Source organism: Schistocerca americana, chromosome 1, assembly GCF_021461395.2.
Source record: "Schistocerca americana isolate TAMUIC-IGC-003095 chromosome 1, iqSchAmer2.1, whole genome shotgun sequence".
NCBI classification, from domain to species: Eukaryota; Metazoa; Arthropoda; class Insecta; order Orthoptera; family Acrididae; genus Schistocerca; species Schistocerca americana.
In genome coordinates, this window is record NC_060119.1 from 1134217709 (window position 1) to 1134238514 (window position 20806).

General features: G+C 44.0%; 1 protein-coding gene across 1 annotated transcript in view; it reads right to left on the bottom strand.

The window, feature by feature from the left end:
* Positions 1 to 20806, bottom strand: part of LOC124619184 (forkhead box protein O) — a 671328-nt gene that overhangs the window by 115469 nt on the left and 535053 nt on the right. The window contains exon 2 of the mRNA XM_047145407.1: positions 525 to 707. Within this exon, the coding sequence (XP_047001363.1) occupies positions 525 to 707 (183 nt within the window). The remainder of the gene's footprint in view (positions 1 to 524; positions 708 to 20806) is intronic.

Genomic DNA, 20806 nt, shown 5'->3' on the forward strand with positions numbered 1-20806 from the left:
TGCCAGATCGAGATACGAACTCGGCACCTTTGCCTTTCGCGGGCAAGTGCTCTACCAACTGAGCACGACTCACGACCCGTCCTCACAGCTTCAACTCTGCCAGTACCTCGTCTCCTACCTTCCAAACTTCACAGATGCTCTCCTGCGATACTTCCAGAACTTACACTCCTGGAAGAAAGGATGATGAGGAGACATGGCTTTGCCACAGCCTGGGGTACGTTTCCAGAATGAGATTTTCACTCTGCAGGGCACACTCTGCTACAGAGTGAAAATTTCATTCTGAAAATAGTTTTTATCCGTCAGCTGTTGTCAGCTCATACCAGTGAAGCCAAGCTCAAGCCATGCAAGTGCGAAACTTCTCCTCCACACTGTTTCATTTCTATATCAGTTTCTCTCTCTAACTGTCGAATGTCCCTCCCGCGTGAAGAGCTCGTGGTTAACACCTGCGATCCTGAGCGCCTCCATCAGTCACGCCTCTAGCACTGCGAGCGGCGCCAGACAGACAGAAACAGCGGGACACGCACCTTCTTCTTGACGCGGCCCCGTCGCTTCTCGAACTTGGAGGTCTCCATGGAGGTGGCGCGTCGGCGCGCGCTCTTGCCGGGCTTCGCGTCCGGGTTGATCATCCACCAGCTCGACTTGCCGGTGCCCTCGTTCTGCACGCGCATGAACCGATTGTGCAGCGACAGGTTGTGCCGGATCGAGTTCTGCGGGCAGACAGAAAACAACACTCAGTATACGAAACAACACGCGCACACAAGCAGCGCGAGGAAATTGGGTACCATCACTCACTGTTTAACGTCATATGGCAAATGTTCATTGTATTTAACGGCAGGTTACAGTTGTGCGACGCGTTAAACAATAGGCAAGACTTGTGTGTCGCACTGGAACAGACAAGATATTAATGTACAGGGTGACAATTAGTGAACTGCATGAAATAAAATCGTCATAACTTCTGAATGGTATGTGTTAGGCTGTGGGGCATGATGGGAATTAGTATGGTTTGGTTTAGCGACGAAGTACCCTTCCATTTGGATAGTTCATCAATAAGCAAAGTTGGCGCATTTGGGGGACTGAGAATGCGTATTTCGCGATCGAGAAATCTCTTCACTCTCAACGGGTGACCGTATCGTGTGCAATGCCCAGTCACGGAATAATCGGTACGATATTCCTTGATGGCACGGTAACTGCCGAACGGTACGTGAAGGTTCTGAAAGATGATTACATCCTCATTGTCGAATGTGAATCTGATTTCGACAAGATGTGGTTCATGCAAGACAGAGCGCGACCCCGTCGAAGCAGGAGGGTGAGGTCCTGGAGGAGCACTTTGGAGACTGCATACTGGCGTTGGGGTACCCAGAGGCCAATGGCATGGGCCTTGATTGGCCGCCATATTCTCTGGATCTGAACACATGCGAGTCCTTTTCGTCAGACTATATTAAGAAAAAGGTGTGCAGCAATAACTACAAAACCATTGCTGAGCTGAAAACAGCCATTCAGGAGGTCATCGACAGCAGCGATGCCCCGATACTTCAGCGGGTCATACAGAATTTCGATATTAGTCTGCGCCAAATCATCGCCAATGATGGCAGGCATATCGAACTTGTCGTAAACTGAATCCGAATATCTGTAGTGACATTTACATGTTGAATGAAGTGTGTGAACGCCGTAGTTGGTAACTAATTTACGTTTTTTCCATATAGCTCAATAATTGTCACCCTGTAGATCAAAGAGCTCTAATATTTCTTTGTACAGATTGCAAATGAAAGGCCGACAGCAAGTCATTATGCGCGAGATGAGTGTATTTATAGCAACTGCTAGCAACAGGACGTTCTACTGTATTATTTGACACTCGATATCACCTGAAAATACAAGTAACCTGGTGTGACGTATGTCGAAGTGTGAAAAGGTTTGACAGTAACAGCCGGAACATGTGAGAAATCAAAGCCAAGGAAGGCTGACACCGCATCGCTATTTCCTCGCGGTCTGCCTACGGAGCACTCCCAGATTATCAAAATATCCAGGAATCTACACAGCAATTTGTATTAATGATGATAAGAACCACCACGGATGTGTTAATAAACATTTGTTGTCACGATTGGTTTCTTTCGTCAGATCATCTTCAAGTTGCCGAGTTGTCCGAATATCATGATTTAAGAGTCTATTTGTCTTACGTAACGTTAACAAGACCTCTTAAATCATGGCACTGGTACAACTCGACAACTTGATGATGTTCTAACAAACAAAACAGGTCGTTACACGATAAACGTGTATCAGGACAGCTGTAGCGGTTCTCTTTAATGATCAATATTATTGCCAGTCAGCTGTGGAGCTCGAAATGATCAAGATTACAGAGGAAGTATTTCATCCTTTAACATGCTTGTAATTTTGTGTACGTTTCGGGCCTTTCTTTGAACTCCACTCTAATCATCAAAGAATTAACAAATAATTCTCTCTGATAGGTGACGGCCTCTTACACAACAAAAGTCTCATCCACTTTCTTTACGTTTCATTGCAAACATTAGTAACTACCATATTATTGGACCACTAATCTCTACATATGGCAAAAACTCGACCGAATAGTAGCGGCTCCGGTCAAAGAAAACCATCATAACGACCGGGAGATCGGTGTGCTGACCACACGCCCTCCTATCCGCATCCTCATGAGGATGACACGGCGGTCGGATGGTCCTGATGGGCCGCTTGTGGCCTGAAGACTGAGTTCTGCTCCAATCTCTACATATCGAATAGTATTACCAAAACTACACTGTCGTCCAGAAATGTTGCTTCAGTATTTCTGTATTTAAAGGAGCTAAGTATTGGAAAATGCTTCCCCATTTCCTTTCCATCACTTGAAGATAACGTACTTGCAATACCATGAACAGTTTCTGAAATATTAAGGATGTTCGTGTTGCGGGTCGTCAGCGCCTGATCAATATTTCTCGCTGCTGTAATTACGACACAGTACTAAACGAGTCTGCAAGCTCAGCAAGTTACGAACGCATACATAGTACAAAAATGCGTTGTTTGAATCCCGCTTAGTTTTAGGATGTTATTTATCTGCAAAGGGAGATTCCATTTATCAAATACCTTACGAGAGTTTGGAAAATGTCAAGCGGTGCTATGCTTTTCATTCCCAATTACACCCTTTGTTTTCTTGGCTGGAGGAACTGCAGCCAACAGAGAGGTAAGTTAAACATGCTTTCGAATTTCCCTGGCTTGGTCTAACACTTTCTCACTTCTAATACGCTTTATCTCGGGCTCTACGAAACAGTCATCCAGTAGTATGTTAGGACTAACGCCAGCTAAAGTCTCGTATTCTTTGTCAATGGACACGGAATCCACGCTGTTTCTGCATCTACATCTATACTCTGAAAGCCACCGTGAAGTGCGTGGCAGAGGGCGCGTCCCGTTGTACCAGTTATTAGGGTTTCTTCCCATTCCATTCACGTATGGGGTGCGGGGAAAATGATTGATTGAAAGCCTCTGCGCGTGCTGTAATTATTCCGATCTTATCCTCAAGATCCGTACGTGAGCGATACGTAGAGGTTGTAGTACATTCCTAGAGTCATCTTCTTGAAACTTTGTTACTAGACTTTCTCGGGATAGCTTTTAGTTTATTTCCAAGAGTCTGCCAGTTCAGCTTCTTCAGTATTTCTGTGACACTTTCCCACGGATCAAATAAACCTGTGACTGCTCTTCTCTGTATATGTTGAATATCTCCTATTAGTCCTATTTGGTACGAGTCCCACACATTTGAGCACTGTTCTAGAACCGGACGCACGAGTTACTTTTAAGCAGTCTTCTTTGTAAATAGCCGGCCGAGGTGGCCGTGCGGTTCTAGGCGCTGCAGTCTGGAACCGCGAGACCGCTACGGTCGCAGGTTCAAATCCTGCCTCGGGCATGGATGTGTGTGATGTCTTTAGGTTAGTTAGGTATAACTAGTTCTAAGTTCTAGGGGACTAATGACCTCAGCAGTTGAATCCCCATAGTGCTCAGAGCCATTTGAACCATTTTTTGTAAATTAATTGCACTTTCCCAGTATTCTACCAATAAACCGAAGTCTGCCACTTGCTTTACACACGAGTGGGCGTATCTGATCATTACATGTCATATCGCTACAAATTGTTACACCCACGTATTGAGTGACCTATTCCAACAATGACTCACTAATATTATAGTCATAGGATACTAATTTTTTGCGTTTTATGAAGTGCACAGACTTACATTTTCGAATATTTAAAGCAAGTTGCCATCTTTTCGACACTTTGAAATCTTTTCAATATCTGACAATATTTATGCAGCTTCTTTCAGACAGTATTTCATCACAGATACCTCCATCATCTGTAAAATGTCTGAGGTTACTATCAATATTGTCTGAAAGGTCATTGATATCCGACATGATCAGCAAGGGTCCCAACACAATCCCTGGGGCACACCCGAACGTACGTCTACACCTGACGATGACTTCCATCCAAGATAGCAAGTTGCGCCCTCCCTACCAAAAATTCCTCAACCGAGTCACAAATTTCACTTTGTATCTCATATGATTATACTTCCGTCAATAAGCGTAGGTGTGGTACCGAGTCAAATGCTTTTACGAAATAAAGAAATGCCGCATCAGCCTGCCTGCCTTGATCCAAAGCTTTCAGTATATCACGCGAGAAAAGTGCGAGTTGAGTTTCACACGATCGATATTTTCGGAATCCATGCTGGTTGGCAAGGAGGAGGTCTTTCTGTTCGAGATACCTCATTATGTTTGAGCTCAGAATACGGTTTGATTAAACACCCTCCACGTACGAGGTTCTCTCTGCACACGACAATGTGGTCGAAACTACAGCAGTAAGATGGGATCGTTACCTGCAGGTCAAGTTCGAGTCGTATAGATTCCGTTCCTGATAGCCACACGCATCAAACAACTAACTTCTCGAAGAAGAACAGAAAATTAACAGTTCTATCATTACTAATCGCTTTAAAAGAGGAATACATATTAAATGTATGTCATAATGAATGGACATGAAGCTGTATTTTTGTCCTTCCGAATGCCACGGACTCAGCAGCTTGATATTACAGGTATCGTCAGGAGGAAAGTATTCCAGCTCGTTCTGTTGTTTTGTTACGCCTTAGCTTATCTTCGGGAGTCCCCCAAAGGAGTGTTACAGGACCATTACTTTTGTGAATATTTATTAATGACCAATTGGATAACTTCGTTAGTACCACGAGATTTTTCGCGAATGATACTGTTGTATACAGAGACGTCTCGACGCTATAAAATTGTAGCGAAACGGAGAAACGCCGGCAGGGCATCGAGTATTAGTGCAGGAAATGCGAAATGTACTTATTGGGCGTAAATAAGCTGAAGAAGAGCCCATTACCACACGATTACATGATAATGTTTGGAGGAAAAAAAAAAAAAAAAAAAAAAAAAAAAAAAAGGGGGGGGGACAACAGTGGTACACGAACTACCCTCCGCCACACACCATGAAGTGGCTTGCGTAGTATAGATGTAGATGTAATTGTAGAGAAGAGACATCAACACATACGGAACCCAGAATGCACCCTACTATTTACAAAACTCCAGATCCAAATTAAGTGAAAACTGAAAGGAAGTCATGTGTCGATTGAGGATGGCGAAGAAGTTCCACTTATGGCAGGGAAGGTTTCCTTAATCTGAACACACACTTTCAGGGTAGAGTGGAATGCGGACGCACAGGATTCGCCTTCGAAAGATACGCAGTTTCTGAGAAACGCCCATTCACCGGGTGTAAAAAATTAACGTAACAAACGCACCAACAACTACATTGAGTTGCTTTATATCTGAAAAAGATTATAAGCTTGAAGTCAAGTAAACTTAGAATGAAGAAAAAATCTTTTAATGACCTTAACGGAACACTCACAGGCGTCGTGGCTTTGCAGTAATGCAATGTACACTGTAGAAATTCCCCATTGTTCTTTCGGAGCTATTAAGAAACTGAACCTTAATTAAAAGTCAAGTACAATACGATTTTCTTACGCACAAGGAAGGTGACCTCTGGAATCGCTGGAAAAAAATTCGCTAATTAGTGGAGATCCAAAGACACTTCAGCCGTGTTGTACCTTATAATTTATTTCCTCCTCTGAGACAGCTCTTGGTTATACTCGGATGGCCCTTCGGCAGACACAGTGCACGGGCGACCGGAGGACTGGGTACTTTCGTTTGCGGCACTAGAGGCTGCGAAGTAGCTGCCAGAGATAATATTAAGAGCAGCTCAGAAGAATTTTGTTGCGTGGAGCGGTGTGGGCTGACAGTGAAGGACGAGAATGGCCTTCGGTCGGTAATACTGTACGGCGTCTCGTAAGGCCTCAGACCTGTGAAACATCTTCGCAAATCTTTGATGACTAAGTCATACAATATTCGTTCTCGAGGACAGTGAAGTAATAGTTTGTAATGCGAACTGTAGCCTATCGTGTGGATCACACCATGAATTTGGTTAAGCAACGCCAGCTGTACAACAACAACAACAAAACTTTAGCGCTTTGCGTTAGTGTTGGGACCTCTATAATCTAACACTTCGTCGCTTTATTTGCTACGCAGTAATTAAAGGACATGTCCTGACACAAGAGTCACTCAAAAAGATAAAAAAAATTGAATACTGATAGAGCGTAGGATATATCTGACATGCTGTGTATTAATAATGAAACGACAAACGGTTTATTGATTTTTACTAGCATGTGGAGAGGTTCTGAATGATGAAACAGTAGTTTTGCCATTGATTTGATTGTTACAACTGATTCAACATATTGCCTGTGGGGTAATGTTACTCAGAGTCACATTTTTCATGGTCAGTCATTTGTTTTCATAATTATTTGAAAACTGTCTGGTTAGTCATGTATTGACCTGATGCTGTCGCTGCACGCACGTTACATCAAATGTTCATTCAGTAAATGCCAAACCACGCCTCGCTAGGTGTAAGAAGCGTAAACATTGGAAGATTGAACATTGGAAAAACGTTGTGTGGAGTTACGAATTACGGTACAGAATGTAGCGATCCGATGGCAGGGTGTGGGTATGGCGAATGCCCGGTGAACGTCATCTGCCAGCGTGTGTAGTGCCAACAGTAAAATTCGGAGGCGGTGGTGATATGGTATGGTCGTGTTTTTCATGGAGGGGGCTTGCACCCCTTGTTTTGCGTGGCACTATCACAACACAGGTCTGCACTGGTTTTTTAAGCACCTTCTTGCTTCCCACTGTTGAATAGCATTTTGGGGCTGACGATCGTATCTTTGAAAACGGTCGAGCACCTGTTCATAGTGAACGGCCTGTGGTGGAGTGGTTACACGACGATAACCTCCCTGAAATGGACTGGCCTGCACGGAGTCCTGACCAGAATCCTATAGAACACCTTTGGGATGTTTTGGAACGCCGACTTCGTGCCAGGCCTCACCGACCGACATTGATACCTCTCCTCAGTGCAGCACTCCGCGAAGAATCGGCTGATATTCCCCAAGAAATCTTCCAGCACCTGACTGAGCGTATGCCTGTGAGAGCGGAGGCTGTCATCAAGGCTAAGGGTGAGCCAACACCATACTGAATTCGACCATTACCGATGGAGGGCGCCACAAACTTGTCAGTCATTTTCAGCCAGGTGTCCGGATGCTTTTGATCACTTAGTGTGTATGGAGGCACAGTTCAGGTGATTGTTAAGAAAGTGAGGAACGTAAAGGTTTCTCGTCTAGTAAATGAAGTTATCACTAGTGTCAGAGAAAAAAATATGACTGGACAAGGAGGGGGCACGAATGTCGGAGTGGACACCCAAGAGGAACTACCCAGCATTCGAAAAATATACTTAGAAAAATAAGTCAGGTGGCAGGACGCGTAGATTTTTCGTCAATCTTTTTGTTTTGGTACATCGGCCAGGTCGATTGTGAATTTTAGGCTGTTTGACACTCTGGACCCGGTTTACAGTTCACACTACACAACACAGGCAAAATGCGTATATAAGAAACGAAAAAAAGCTTACACGCTCAACAGACATTTATTTAAAAACTGTTTAGCTCCTTTCTACCGTAAGCAGATTAGTTTCTGTTAGACGCTGTTCAAACAGGTTATGTTAAGAGAAGAACATAAATTAAAGTTGATGTACTTAAAGTAAACCTGGAAGATTTAAGATATGTGATTGGTACACACCATCACTTTAAGACGAAAACAATACCTGTTGCTGTTGCTTTAACTGGTTTTGAACATGACAGTGTGCCTCAAAATACAATTGTTTTAAAGTATTCGCTCTTCATTGTAAATTTACTGCTTATCTGACATTTGTCAATCTTGTTTTAGCAGGAAGAGGGTCAAGTTCTAAACAAATTGCTACAGAATCAGCGGCTGCTCAATTCTACCCTACTAGATGCCTTTAACGCTTCTGAAGAGCATTTAAACTTGAATATTTTCGGTCATTTTATTTAATGGATGTAATATTACTACTGATTAAACTGCAAAACATACACACTGAAGCGCCAAACTAAATGTTATAGGCATGCATATATTATAGATATATGTAAACAGGCAAAATAGGGCACTGTGGTCGTCAACGCCTATGTATGACAAGTGTCTGGCGCAGTTCTTAGCTCGGTTACTGCTGCTACAATGGCAGGTTATCAAGATGCACGTCAGTTTTAACGTGGTGTTACATACGGCGCACTAGAGACGAGACACAGCGTCCCCGCGGTAGCGATGAAATGCGGGTTTTCCCGTACCACATGAGTGTACCGTGACTATCAGGAATCCACATCGAATCTCCGACACCGCTGCGGCCCGAAAAAGATCCTAAAAGAACGGGGCCAACGACGACTGAAGGGAATCGTCGAATGTAACGGAACTGCAATCCTTCCGCAAATTGCTGCAGATTTCAACACTGGGCACTCAACAAGTGTAAGCCTGCGAACCATTCAACGAACACCAACAATATAGCCTTTCGAAGCCGAAAGCCCACCTGTGTACCCTTGATAACTGCACGACGCGAAGCTTTACGCCTCGCCTCGGCCCGTCAAAACTGACAATTGCCTGTTGCTGCCTGGAAACACATTGCCTGGACGGACGAGTCTCGTTTCAAATTGTATCGAGCGGATGGACGTGTACGGGTATGGAGACAACCTCATGAATCCATGGAACCTGCTTGTCAGCAGGGGACTGTTCAAGCTGGTGGAGGCTCTGTAATGGTGTGGAGCGTGTGCAGTTGGAGTGACATGGGATGCCTGATGCTTCTAGATACGACTCTGACAGGTGACACGTACGTAAGCATCCTGTCTGATCACATGCATCCATTCATGTCAATTGGGAAATTCTAGGAGGACTATGCGACACCCGACACGTCCAGAATTGCTACAGAGTGGCTCCAGGAACACTATTCTGAGTGTAAATACTTCCGCTGGCCACCAAACTCCCCAGACATGAACATTATGGAGCACATCTGGGATGCCTTGCAATGTGCTGTTGAGAGGACATCTCCATCTCCTCGGTCTCTTATGGCTTTATGGGCAGCCCTGCAGGATTTATGGTGTCAACTCCCTCCAGCACTACTTCACACATTTGTCGTGTCCATGTCACGTCATGTTGCGGCACTTCCGTGTGCTCGGAGGCCTTTACACAATATTAGGCAGGTGTACCAGTTTCTTTGGCTCTCCAGTTTATTAACAGAATAATAGCCAAATAATAATCGACAGTACTGCTATTGCCTTCAGTTATTCAACAGTTACGCTACTGTGGTACGAGAACCAAATCATCGCCGCTGCTGTTGTACCATCACTGAAGACCCTCTGATCTTTAAGCACGATACACACTCTCATAGACGAGCTGATGCATAGTTAAGACCACCCTGCTCACCGTGATTTGCGAACGCAGCGCTACCCAGGGGAAATTGTCGGTCGGGATCTGACTCACAAATCACATTTCTTTACGAAAATGGATTAGCGTACAATGGTTATGTTACCACTATTAACAAGCACATTGTCTCCTTTGCCCATAGTCCAGTCATGGTGTTCTGTTTGTAGTATACAGAGATTTAAACATTAATGTCCATATAAATGCAGTAACTAATCCCACGCTTCGAAGAAGTGGAGGAAATTGTAAACAGATTATCATCCAGTAATGAAACTGAACAAGGTGGATAAAAAAGGATTTTACAACTTTGGAATGATATAGACACTTGCTGAGAAAAATTACAGAAGCGGTAGATGTGTCATATTGTAGCAAATAACCTCAGGTTTCACATGGAAGTGTAAAGTGTGATTTTGGTTCGATGGACTACCATTTGTGATGCCGCATACTCCCCGCCGGTAATCAATTTCTTCCACACTCGTTGCAGAAAATCGGTCGTAACTTGTGCAACAGCTATGCAGATTCAGTTTTTCAGGCCGGCTTCATTGTTTGGTAGGGAAGGAACATACACACGGTCTGTAATGAAACCCGAAAGAAAGGAAACCAGTGGTGTCAAGTCTGGGGAACGAGGTGGTCATACGATTGACACATCACGGACAATCCACCGACCTGGGAAGCGACTGTCGAGGGAACCTCTAACTTCAGTGAGAAAAAGAGGTGGTGCACCGTCTTGCTTGTAGTAAACCGTCCCATCTCGGTCAGTTTCATCTATCTGGGGAATTATTAAGTTTTCAAGCAAATCCAGAAGCGGGCTACCTGGTGATTTACCATGCCGCAGTGAACAACCCGTCTCAGCACAGTTCTTGTGCCAAAAGCATATTGTAGGTCTACTTGGAGGTTCTTTTGCGTATTCGGTGCGAAATTTACACCGAACAGTCTTTGCAGAGATTGTTTCATGTAACCAAAACACAATGAGACGCTCCGCTGCAGTGAAAGTAGTAATTTTAACTGTGCACTACGCCGGCGATCCTGGTGGCGAAATGGGGCCCTGACTCACTAGGTGAATGAAACTTGAGGTTGTCTGCTACGTAATGAAACATCTAGCTGTTCTGTACGTTATCTCAATAAATTTCTGTATCATTCCAAAGTTGTAAAGTCCTTTTTGACCCACCCTGTATTACGTAAGCACTGGCTTATTGTAATTCTTTGCTGTTAACAGGTAAATCTGAGAAATAAGGGTAGGAGCATTGAGATCGATCTTGTTAAAATAAAATTAAAGGACGTTTAATTGTTGTCTGAGATGAGGTCATTGTTAGTAGCAAGAACAACAAATTGAAACGGTTGTAGCATTAACCTTCTCTGTCCCCTCCCCCCCCCCTCCTGCCACTAAGTCAAACAATAATCATTACCAAATCATGAAACAGCAGACACTGTTCCAAACAAATCGTGAGACCACGGGACAGCCGATACGAAGAAGTGGCAGTATTTAACAGTGCGACTGCTGACACGTAGGTCCTAGTACTTGTGCCTGGCGCTGCCACGCCTACCCTCGATCACGAATGACGAGAAGCAGAGCAGGTGTGGGGCGGTGGGTCAGAGTCCACAAAGAGGAGACGGTGGCGCCGCGGCGGCGGGCAGACGCACTACTCGCGCAGCCGGGCCGGCGCCGCCGACGCGGAAATGGTGCCCAATCGAGAAATCTTTGAAGATTCAAATCCGGCTCCCACATAAAAACGGGCGGCGGTGGCGGCTAGAAACAGTGGGGTCTGGGGGGGAAGGGTGATATACAGAGGGAGCGGACGCCGTAGCGGCCGGCATAAAAGTTTGCAGCTCTGTGAGCGCCGCAGGAAGACAATGGAAGCCGAAAGAGCCCCCGCTAGCAGCCGCTGACCGACTGTCCGCGCGAGGCCTACTTCTCTACAGTCCTATAAACACCCGCCACCATCATCACAGCACCGTCATAACAACCCATCCGACGTGCACTGACCCTCAGCCACAAGCACCCACGGTGCTCCACCGAGTTTTCTAATGTGACGCATCCAACTTCAATTTTGTCGTTGTCTCTGTCTCTCCTTATCTCTTGGAATTCATCGTGGAAGGTCATTTGTCTACCTGCTGTCCACTGGCCTTCAAACATTTTCAAAAATCACGGCATAAATCTAAAATGAAAATCTTTGCGACACGGTCCGTTTTTGCAACAGTTCTTCTCAACAGGGGCCCTTTCTAATACTTTTTTATTAGGTCGTTTTACAGCGTGCCTGCCTCTTCAGGAAAACAATTGCAATTGATTTTATGCTAACTGGGATATGAGCTAGACACTCTGCAATAGGTACATATGATGAAAATTGTGAATTTTAACGTATTATCCAAGAGTATAAGCGGTATATCGATTACGAAGATGTACATGTGAAAGAACGCTGCGAGGCAGCTGTCGCTGACGCAAAGTACGTGTAACAAAGAATAGTAGCTAGTTGTTGCTCAGTAGTAGTAGGCAGTAGCGCGCCAGAGGCTGACAGTGTCTGTTGCGATGCTCCGCAGTGGGCACTCGCTTAGTATCAAATATTCAGTGTAATAATTTCAGTGTTGCGTGTTAATGATTTATGCGAGTAACATGATTTGAAGAAAAATTAATTGAGAAAATGCAACAAATATTAGTACGAAATTTTGATGAAAAATCTTTCTACGCATTGTTACATCGATCTACAATAAGGTAATCAATATTCATGTATTTATGCGCTTTTGCTGTAGAACGAATTTGAATGAGACCAGCTCTGTATGTAATCCCAAGTTTTTTACTGTATTTTTTGTGGAGATCATTTGTTTATGTAAATCTAATTTTTATGATATGGCTTAACAATTGCAAGTCAGTTTCCACAATGTAGTACAATTTTCAAGTAAGATATTACAGTCATTCTCCTCAGTCACGTTCAGCCTCCCTATTCTAAGTCGTTTTTATTGAAACAAATTCTAAATGTGTCTCAGTCAAATATCTTGCATTTTGGATTTTGCAATTGCAGTTAATTTAGTAGTGCTGAGAGCAGATCAACGTTATCCAAGGCGACACCTTTACGAGGTATGAAATTTATTTCACGCATGCACAGGGACCACTATTGTACTTATTCAGATTTACAGAGCTGTAGTAATATCAAGTAGATCTGAATGTACTTACCTCTCATTTGTCATTATCGTGCACAGGTTTTAATTAGTTTGGGTTTACTGGTATTGCTTTCTTGCTAGTAGACACATTTTTTAAAGCAGGGTCAGGTAAATATACAGATACACGTAATGAGATACGCAGTCAGCACACCACTTAATATAACTGTTCTTTGTTAGGCATAAACATCCCACCTTAATTTAGACATAAACGTTTCAACTCGAAATTTTAAACATAGATAAGAACTATATGGTACCAGAGTATGAACTCGCTATCTCCTTGGTCTGTTCAGTGGTGGTGGGAATGGGGGGTGAAAATGTTTGGTAACGTCTGACATCTGGATTGCCCTGCAGGACCAGTATGTTGGGCTGGTAGTATAAGAATGTGTTGCAGGCGGTATATTAGCGGGTGGGCACAGCTGAGTAAAGAGAGGACAGTATACAGGACGTTTAGAAATTTCCGTTACAAACTTCTAGGACTTGTAGAGGGGAGTGAGTACATAATATTTTGAATAGGAAGCCATGTCCGGAAACGTACCGTTTCCATTCTACGACGGTTTCACTTCAAATGTTTAACTGATCCACTTCTGCTCGAGGAACTGAATTAGGTGTGATGCAGTACAATTATTAGGTAACAATTCGAAAGTAAACACAACGAAACATCCATTTATCACTTAAGTAGATTTTTTTTTGAACTAACACTAAAACATTATGAGTTTAGCAGTGTCGTAGCAAGACAGACGTTATGTAACATTAGGTGACCATCTGACGTACTACAAATCCTGATGTATACCCTACTACATAACAGGATAAACAACTCTTGAGACTTTTCTTTTTCCCTCAGCAGATGTGGATAAGTTAAACGTCTGAACTGAAACCGTCGTAGAAAGGAAACGGTACGTTTCCGGACCTGGGTTCCTATTCAAAATAATATGTAGTTACTCACCTCTAACATTCCAAGACGTTTGTAATGGGAATTTCAGAACACTGTGTTTGTGACATATGCATACACGGACAAAGCCTCCGGTAATAAGCTAGTATATTTATAGGCCTCCAAATAATAATGTATATAAAAAAAATCTCGTGAAAATGTTTACCATTGAGAAATTTCATTCACCTACAAGACTAAAAAGCAGAAAATAGTTGTTTGAATATAAATAAATATTTCGGTTCATCCTTATGCTCACAAAACCCGTGCTGGACGATGCGAGCTATGTCAAGAGGGACTCTATCGTCTTGGAACACGGCATCACCATTGGGTAACAAACACTGTACCATGGAAAGGACCAGATCAGACAAAATTGACATATAACCCTTGGCAGTAACTCGACCTTGCACAGTAATCATGTGGTTCATGGGTAGTACGATATGGCTGACCAAATCATCACCGAAAGCCCACCGTGTTTCATTCTTCCAACGTAAACTCGGCCAGAAGTTGGCAACAGTGTGAAACAAGACTCGTCCGACCAAATGACTGTCTTCCATTGCTCCACAGTCCAGATTTTATGGCTTCGGTAATACGTTTTCCTGTTACGGGCATTTGCATCACTAATGATTGGTTTTGAAGTTCCAGTTTGCTCTTTAATGCCCTGGGTGTGAAGGTCCCTGCATATTGTTTTGGTGTTGACAGGGTTCCCAAGTGCGCCATTTAGCACTGCAGTGACTTTTATAACTGTCGCCCTATTACTATTCGTCACAGTCGCTTTCAGAGAGAGTCCATCACGATGGCTCAACACATACTTTCGTCCGCGTTGTGAGTTGCGGATGACGTTCTCCGTTTTTCCCGTACGCAGTATAAATCTTCGATATCGTGTATCTTCAAACACCAAATACGTCGACTACCTTGATGACGAAGCACCCACCATACGAGGAAGAACAATTTGCCCACATTGTAATGCCCTGAGCTCTGACATAATGCACACAAATTTGCACAGAACACTGTTCTGACCACGACTGATTCTTGCAACGTATTGAGGACATTTCACAGGTGCTGTTAGTGGTCAAATACAATAATGCAACTTGCAGACTTGGCTAGCAACTGAATTTATGTTCGAGTATTCATTTCTCGCAAGGTTTCCATAACCACTAAAAATTAACAAACACAAGTTTTCTGAACTCTCTTTATGGGCTTAGGAATTTGTATGGGGCTAGGATAAATTATTTTGTACTTTTTAATCCGATTTAAAAACATGTTATGTTATAAATTTATCTTTATTTAAATAATTATTTTCTGAATATAGTTATTATATACTAGAGCGTGCATCTTGCATATCTTTTTCCAGTCAGACCTCTGTGAAGTACAGGGTAGGAGAAATGAAATTGAACCTGGCAATATTTCATGCACTTTAAGGTGGGCAAACCAACTGACACCACCCACACCTGTAGTAGATGACGTAAGCCCTGTATACTGTGAACTGACTCGTCCAATGACCAGTGGCTTCATCTCAGATAGTTAATTAAGAAACACAATGGACGCATGTATCTGTGATAGACGCAGCAACTGGTCATAACTACTACTTTACACCGATGAATCTTCCTCTAACCTCATGTAATTCCATTCGTGATCTGAATCTGACTGTAGATAAATAACGCAGCATCATTATGCAGATTTTTAAATATGTTGAAGATGTGCAGCACAGGAAATATTTCAGATAATTGGAAAATGACAGAAAGAATAGTAATTATGATCATCTATAAGTAAATCCTTTACATTAAAAATGCCTGCCTGAAAATGCAAAAATAAGGAATTAAATACAGTAGTTAAGGTAGAATATCTACAGGCAAGCGAATGTATAACAAACTACAGTTTAGATAAATTAGAAGTACTATAAAGGCGAATCATTAGGAAAATACTGGGCGACGAAAACCTACGGAAAGCTGGAAGGTAACGATGAAATTCACCGAAACACAATAAAACGTATCAGAAGTTATGAGAAAAAGAAAACTGGTATTTTTTGGACATTCAAATCGAAAGAGGTCTTCAAATTTTTGTCGGATGAAAAGTCAATACAAATTTCGATCCACGAAATAAAAAAGGGCTTAGAAAAATAATATGACGCCTGAAGAAACAACTGATGGAGAAGCGCTTAAAGAAAATGTAGTGCATTTGGAAGGAGAACAAGGTAAGAGAGTGAAAGAAACTGGCCTTTACTTGTCAGAAGACAGGAAGGGGAACATAGTGAAAAGATGAAACAAACTGGATGAAAGGAAAACAACAACGAATAAGAAATTGAAATTGGCCCTTAATTGATCCATCCGAGGAGAAATAATAATAATAATAAATTTTTGTCCACTGCTGGGATAAGCTGGTTTACAGAAATTTCAGGCGATGGTGTGGAAATGTTGCTGGATTGTACAGCTTTGAATCAATCTGATGATGACATGGAAAGTTTATGTATGCCAGAGGATTTTGTGACATGTGCAAAGTCACGAAATCGGGTGTCAAATGACATTACGGTCGAAATTGCATTTGCACTAACTGAAGGTAATCTGACAAAGACGACAATTTTTCCTTACAATAAAAAACACAAATGTAAAAAAGAGGAAATGCTAAACGAGTTGGTCCGAATTTTCATTAGATGTAATGAATATTAGCTCTCTCTCCATGCGAAATAACGCTAGATACCGCAGGTAACAACTATCCGCTTACGAGATCAACAACGAACTACTGGACGCTCTTACGCCGTTTTGATATTTAATGGTAGTACTAAAACGCGATAAGAAATGGAACAAACACCTGACTTCAGAGTTTGGCAATGCCGACCAAAGGATGCTGGGAGGGTGCGGTGCATCTGTGACGGAAACCTGAGAGCGCTTCTATAGCCTGGATGCGGATTTTTGAGTTGTCGTCTAAGCGTCGAGGTAGGAGAAACACAACTAATTCATAGATGCGCTTCTAAAACTGTAATAAGTTAGCTCTAGCTCGGACGAAAGCTTAATGAAGATGGTCATGGAACTTAAATAGGAATATTTAGAAGATATGCTATGGTGTCCTCTCTAAAGCTTTTGAGTACATTTAGGGACCTGGTATTCGAGAAACACTGAGCGAGAAATCTGCTGCTGCCGTTGTTTATTTAAGGCAAAAAACATGAGAACACATGGACAGAGACTATGTGTCAGTATGGGCATCCTCCAAAATTAGGCAGATGCTCCCGCGCGCTTTACGCGAACGGTTAAAGACAGGAAGACAGAGATTTTGGTACGATGTACCATCTGGCATGTAGTAACAACTGTCTTCGCTCGATTTATTAAGACGAATATATGGAGACATGCAATGAAGTGCCAAAGAAACTGTTATAAGGTTATTCAAATGCAGACATATGTAAACAGGCAGGATACGGCGTTGCGGTCGGCCTATATACGGAAACAAGTGTCTGGCACAGTTGTTAGATCGGTTACTGCTGCTACAACGGCAGTTTATCAAGATTTGAGTCTAAAGGTGGTGTTACAGTCGTCGCACGAGCGATGGGACACAGCATCTCCGAGGTAGCGATGAAGTGGGGATTTTCCCGTACGATCATTTCACGAGTGTACTGTGAATATCGGGAATCCGGTAGAACATCAAATCCCGACATCACTGAGGCCGGAATAAGATCCTGCAAGAACGGGACCAACGACGATTGAAGAGAATCGTTCAGCGTGACAGAAGTGCAACCCCTCCGCAAGCTGTTGCAGATTTCAATGCTGGGCCATCAACAAGTGTCAGAGTGCGAACCGTTCACGGAAACAGCCCACGCCCACTCGTGTACCCTTGATGAGTGCATCACACAAATCTTTACGCCTCGCCTGGGCCCGTCGACACCGACATTGGACTGTTGATGACTGGAAAAATGTTGCCTCGTCGGACGAGTCTCGTTTCAAATTGTATCGAGCGGATGGATGTGTACGGGTATGGAGAAAACCACATGAATCCGTGGACACTGTATATCAGTAGGGGACGGTTTAAGCCGGTGGAGGCTCCGTAATGGTGTGGGGGCGTGTGAAGTTGAAGTCATATGGGGACCCTTGATACGTCTAGATACGACTCAGACGGGTGACACGTACTAAGCATCCTTTCTGATCTCCTGTGTCCATTTATGTCCGTTGTGCGTTCCGACGGACTTGGGCAATTCCAGCAGAACAATGCGACATCCCACACGTCCAGAATTGCTACAGAGTGGCTCCAGGAACACACTTCTGAGTTTAAACACTTCCGCTGGCCACCCAGTCGAAACATAATTCAGCATATCTGAGATGAATTGCAACGTGCTGTTGAGAAGAGATCTCCAACCCCTCGTACTCTTGCAGATTTATAGGCAACCCTGCAGGTTTCATGAAGTCATTCCCCTTTCTACTTCAGACATTAGTGGAGTCCCTGCCACGTCGTGTTCTACATCTACAACTACATACATACTCCGCAATCCACCATACGGTGCGTGGCGGAGGGTACCTCGTATCACAACTAGCATCTTCTCTCCCTGTTCCACTCCCAAACAGAACGAGGGAAAAATGACTGCCTATATGCCTCTGTACGAGCCCTAATCTCTCTTATCTTTGTGGTCTTTCCGCGAAATATAAGTTGGCGGCAGTAAAATTATACTGCAGTCAGCTTCAAATACTGGTTCTCTAAATTTCCTCAGTAGCGATTCACGAAAAGAACGCCTCCTTTCCTCTAGAGACTCCCACCAGAGTTCCTGAAGCATTTCCGTAACACTCGCGTGATGATCAAACCTGCCAGTAACAAATCTAGCAGCCCGCCTCTGAATTGCTTCTATGTCCTCTCTCAATCCGACCTGATAGGGATCCCTAACGCTCGAGCAGTACTCAAGAATAGGTCGTATTAGGGTTTTATAAACGGTCTCCTTTACAGATGAACCACATCTTCCCAAAATTCTACCAATGAATCGAAGGCGACTATCCGCCTTCCCCACAACTGCCATTACATGCTTGTCCTACTTCATATCGCTCTGCAATGTTACGCCCAAATATTTAATCGACGTGACTGTGTCAAGCGCTACACTACTAATGGAGTATTCAAACATTACGGGATTCTTTTTCCTATTCATCTGGATTAATTTACATTTATCTATATTTAGAGTTATCTGCCATTCTTTACACCAGTCACAAATCCTGTGCAAGCAATCTTGTATCCTCCTACAGTCAGTTAACGACGACACCTTCCCGTACACTACAGCATCATCAGCAAACAGCCGCACGTTGCTATCCACCCTATCCAAAAGATCATTTATGTAGATAGAAAACAACAGCGGACCTACCACACTTCCCTGGGGCACTCCAGATGATACCCTCACCTCCAATGAACAATCACCATCGAGGACAACGTACTGGGTTCTATTACTTAAGAAGTCTTCGAGCCACTCACATATTTGGGAACCAATCCTATATGCTCGTACCTTAGTTAGGAGTCTGCAGTGGGGGCAGCGAGTTAAACGCTTTCCGGAAGTCCACTTTCGAGTGCTCGCGGGGGCTCTACACGAAATTAGGCAGATGTATCAGTTTCTTTGACCGTTCAGTGTATGTAGATGGTTTTATTCTAATTATTCCGTGTCAGCAGCTCCTAAAATATTTGCTACTGCCTGCTGCTCGCCACCTGCAGCACCTCCGCCGCGAGCTCAGGCCGCAGCGCCGCCGGCTCAGCGCATAGTGAATGGCGGGCAGCCGCGGCGGCGCCGGCGCCAGCGTCCGTCCGCCCCCGCTCGCCCGGCGCCCTGCTCCCAGACCATATCTATGCAGACTGCTCCGCGCAGCCTTCATAAACCCACCCTACGACGCCGTACCCCAAAACTTCCTTAACTGCGCCACCCGAGGACCGGGGGCCGGCGCCCGGGGGAAGGGAGTGGAGAGGACGGGAGGGCGGGCGGGCGGCAGGAAGGGAAAAAATCTAATCAATGTGAAAGTTTCTCCAAGATTTAACATGTCAGGGAGGAACAGTCGGCGGCGGCACAACCGGTCGCGTGACGCGGGCCCGTCTTGCGCGTACCGTTAAAGCGTTATGGGCTGCCGCCTCGGACGTTGGAATTATTCAACCAGAGGCCGCCGTGATCGCCGATGCACAGTAGAGCCTTTGACGACCAGGCGACCCCCGAGGGGTATTCCGTTTGAGAGACCATTAATCGGCCGATCGTGCGCGATCCGCAGGAATAATTAAATGCGCGCACTGGTAGCGGTTACACACTGATTTTCGTGCTCGCTTCCACAAGCTAAGCGGTGCTGTGTCGTGTCCGGTACGTATCATTCATTACAACCGGAGGAGACACACACACGCGTGTGCAGTAACAACAGCGCTACAACAGCACAGCACAGCAGGGACACGAGGAGGTCACTGGCGGAACATTTAATAGGCAGCAGCAGAAACCTCGGAAGACCACGTAACATACGCCCTTACCAGGCAGGACTACGGGAGGACCTCGAAAACGTCAAAGGACAGCTCGTTTTGTACAATTCCGGAATACGAGAAAAAGTGTCACGGATACGATAGAGTAATTGGGATGGAAAGCATTAGAACAAAAGTGTTTTTTGCTGAGGCGAGATCTTTTTGCGAAACTTGTGTCACAGTCTTATTCCTCTAAATGCGAAAATACTCGTATTTTTTGACTCCCACCTACATGGCGATAAAAGACCATCATAATAAAATAAGAGAACTCCGTGCTCACACCGAAATATTTGTGTGTTCATTTTTCATTTTTGACTGGCATACTCTCTTTGAAATTCTTAAGGTAGCAGGGGTAAAAGACAGGGAGCGAAAGGCTATTAACTTGTACAGAAACCAGACGGCAGTTATAAAAGTCGAGGAGACTGAAGAGA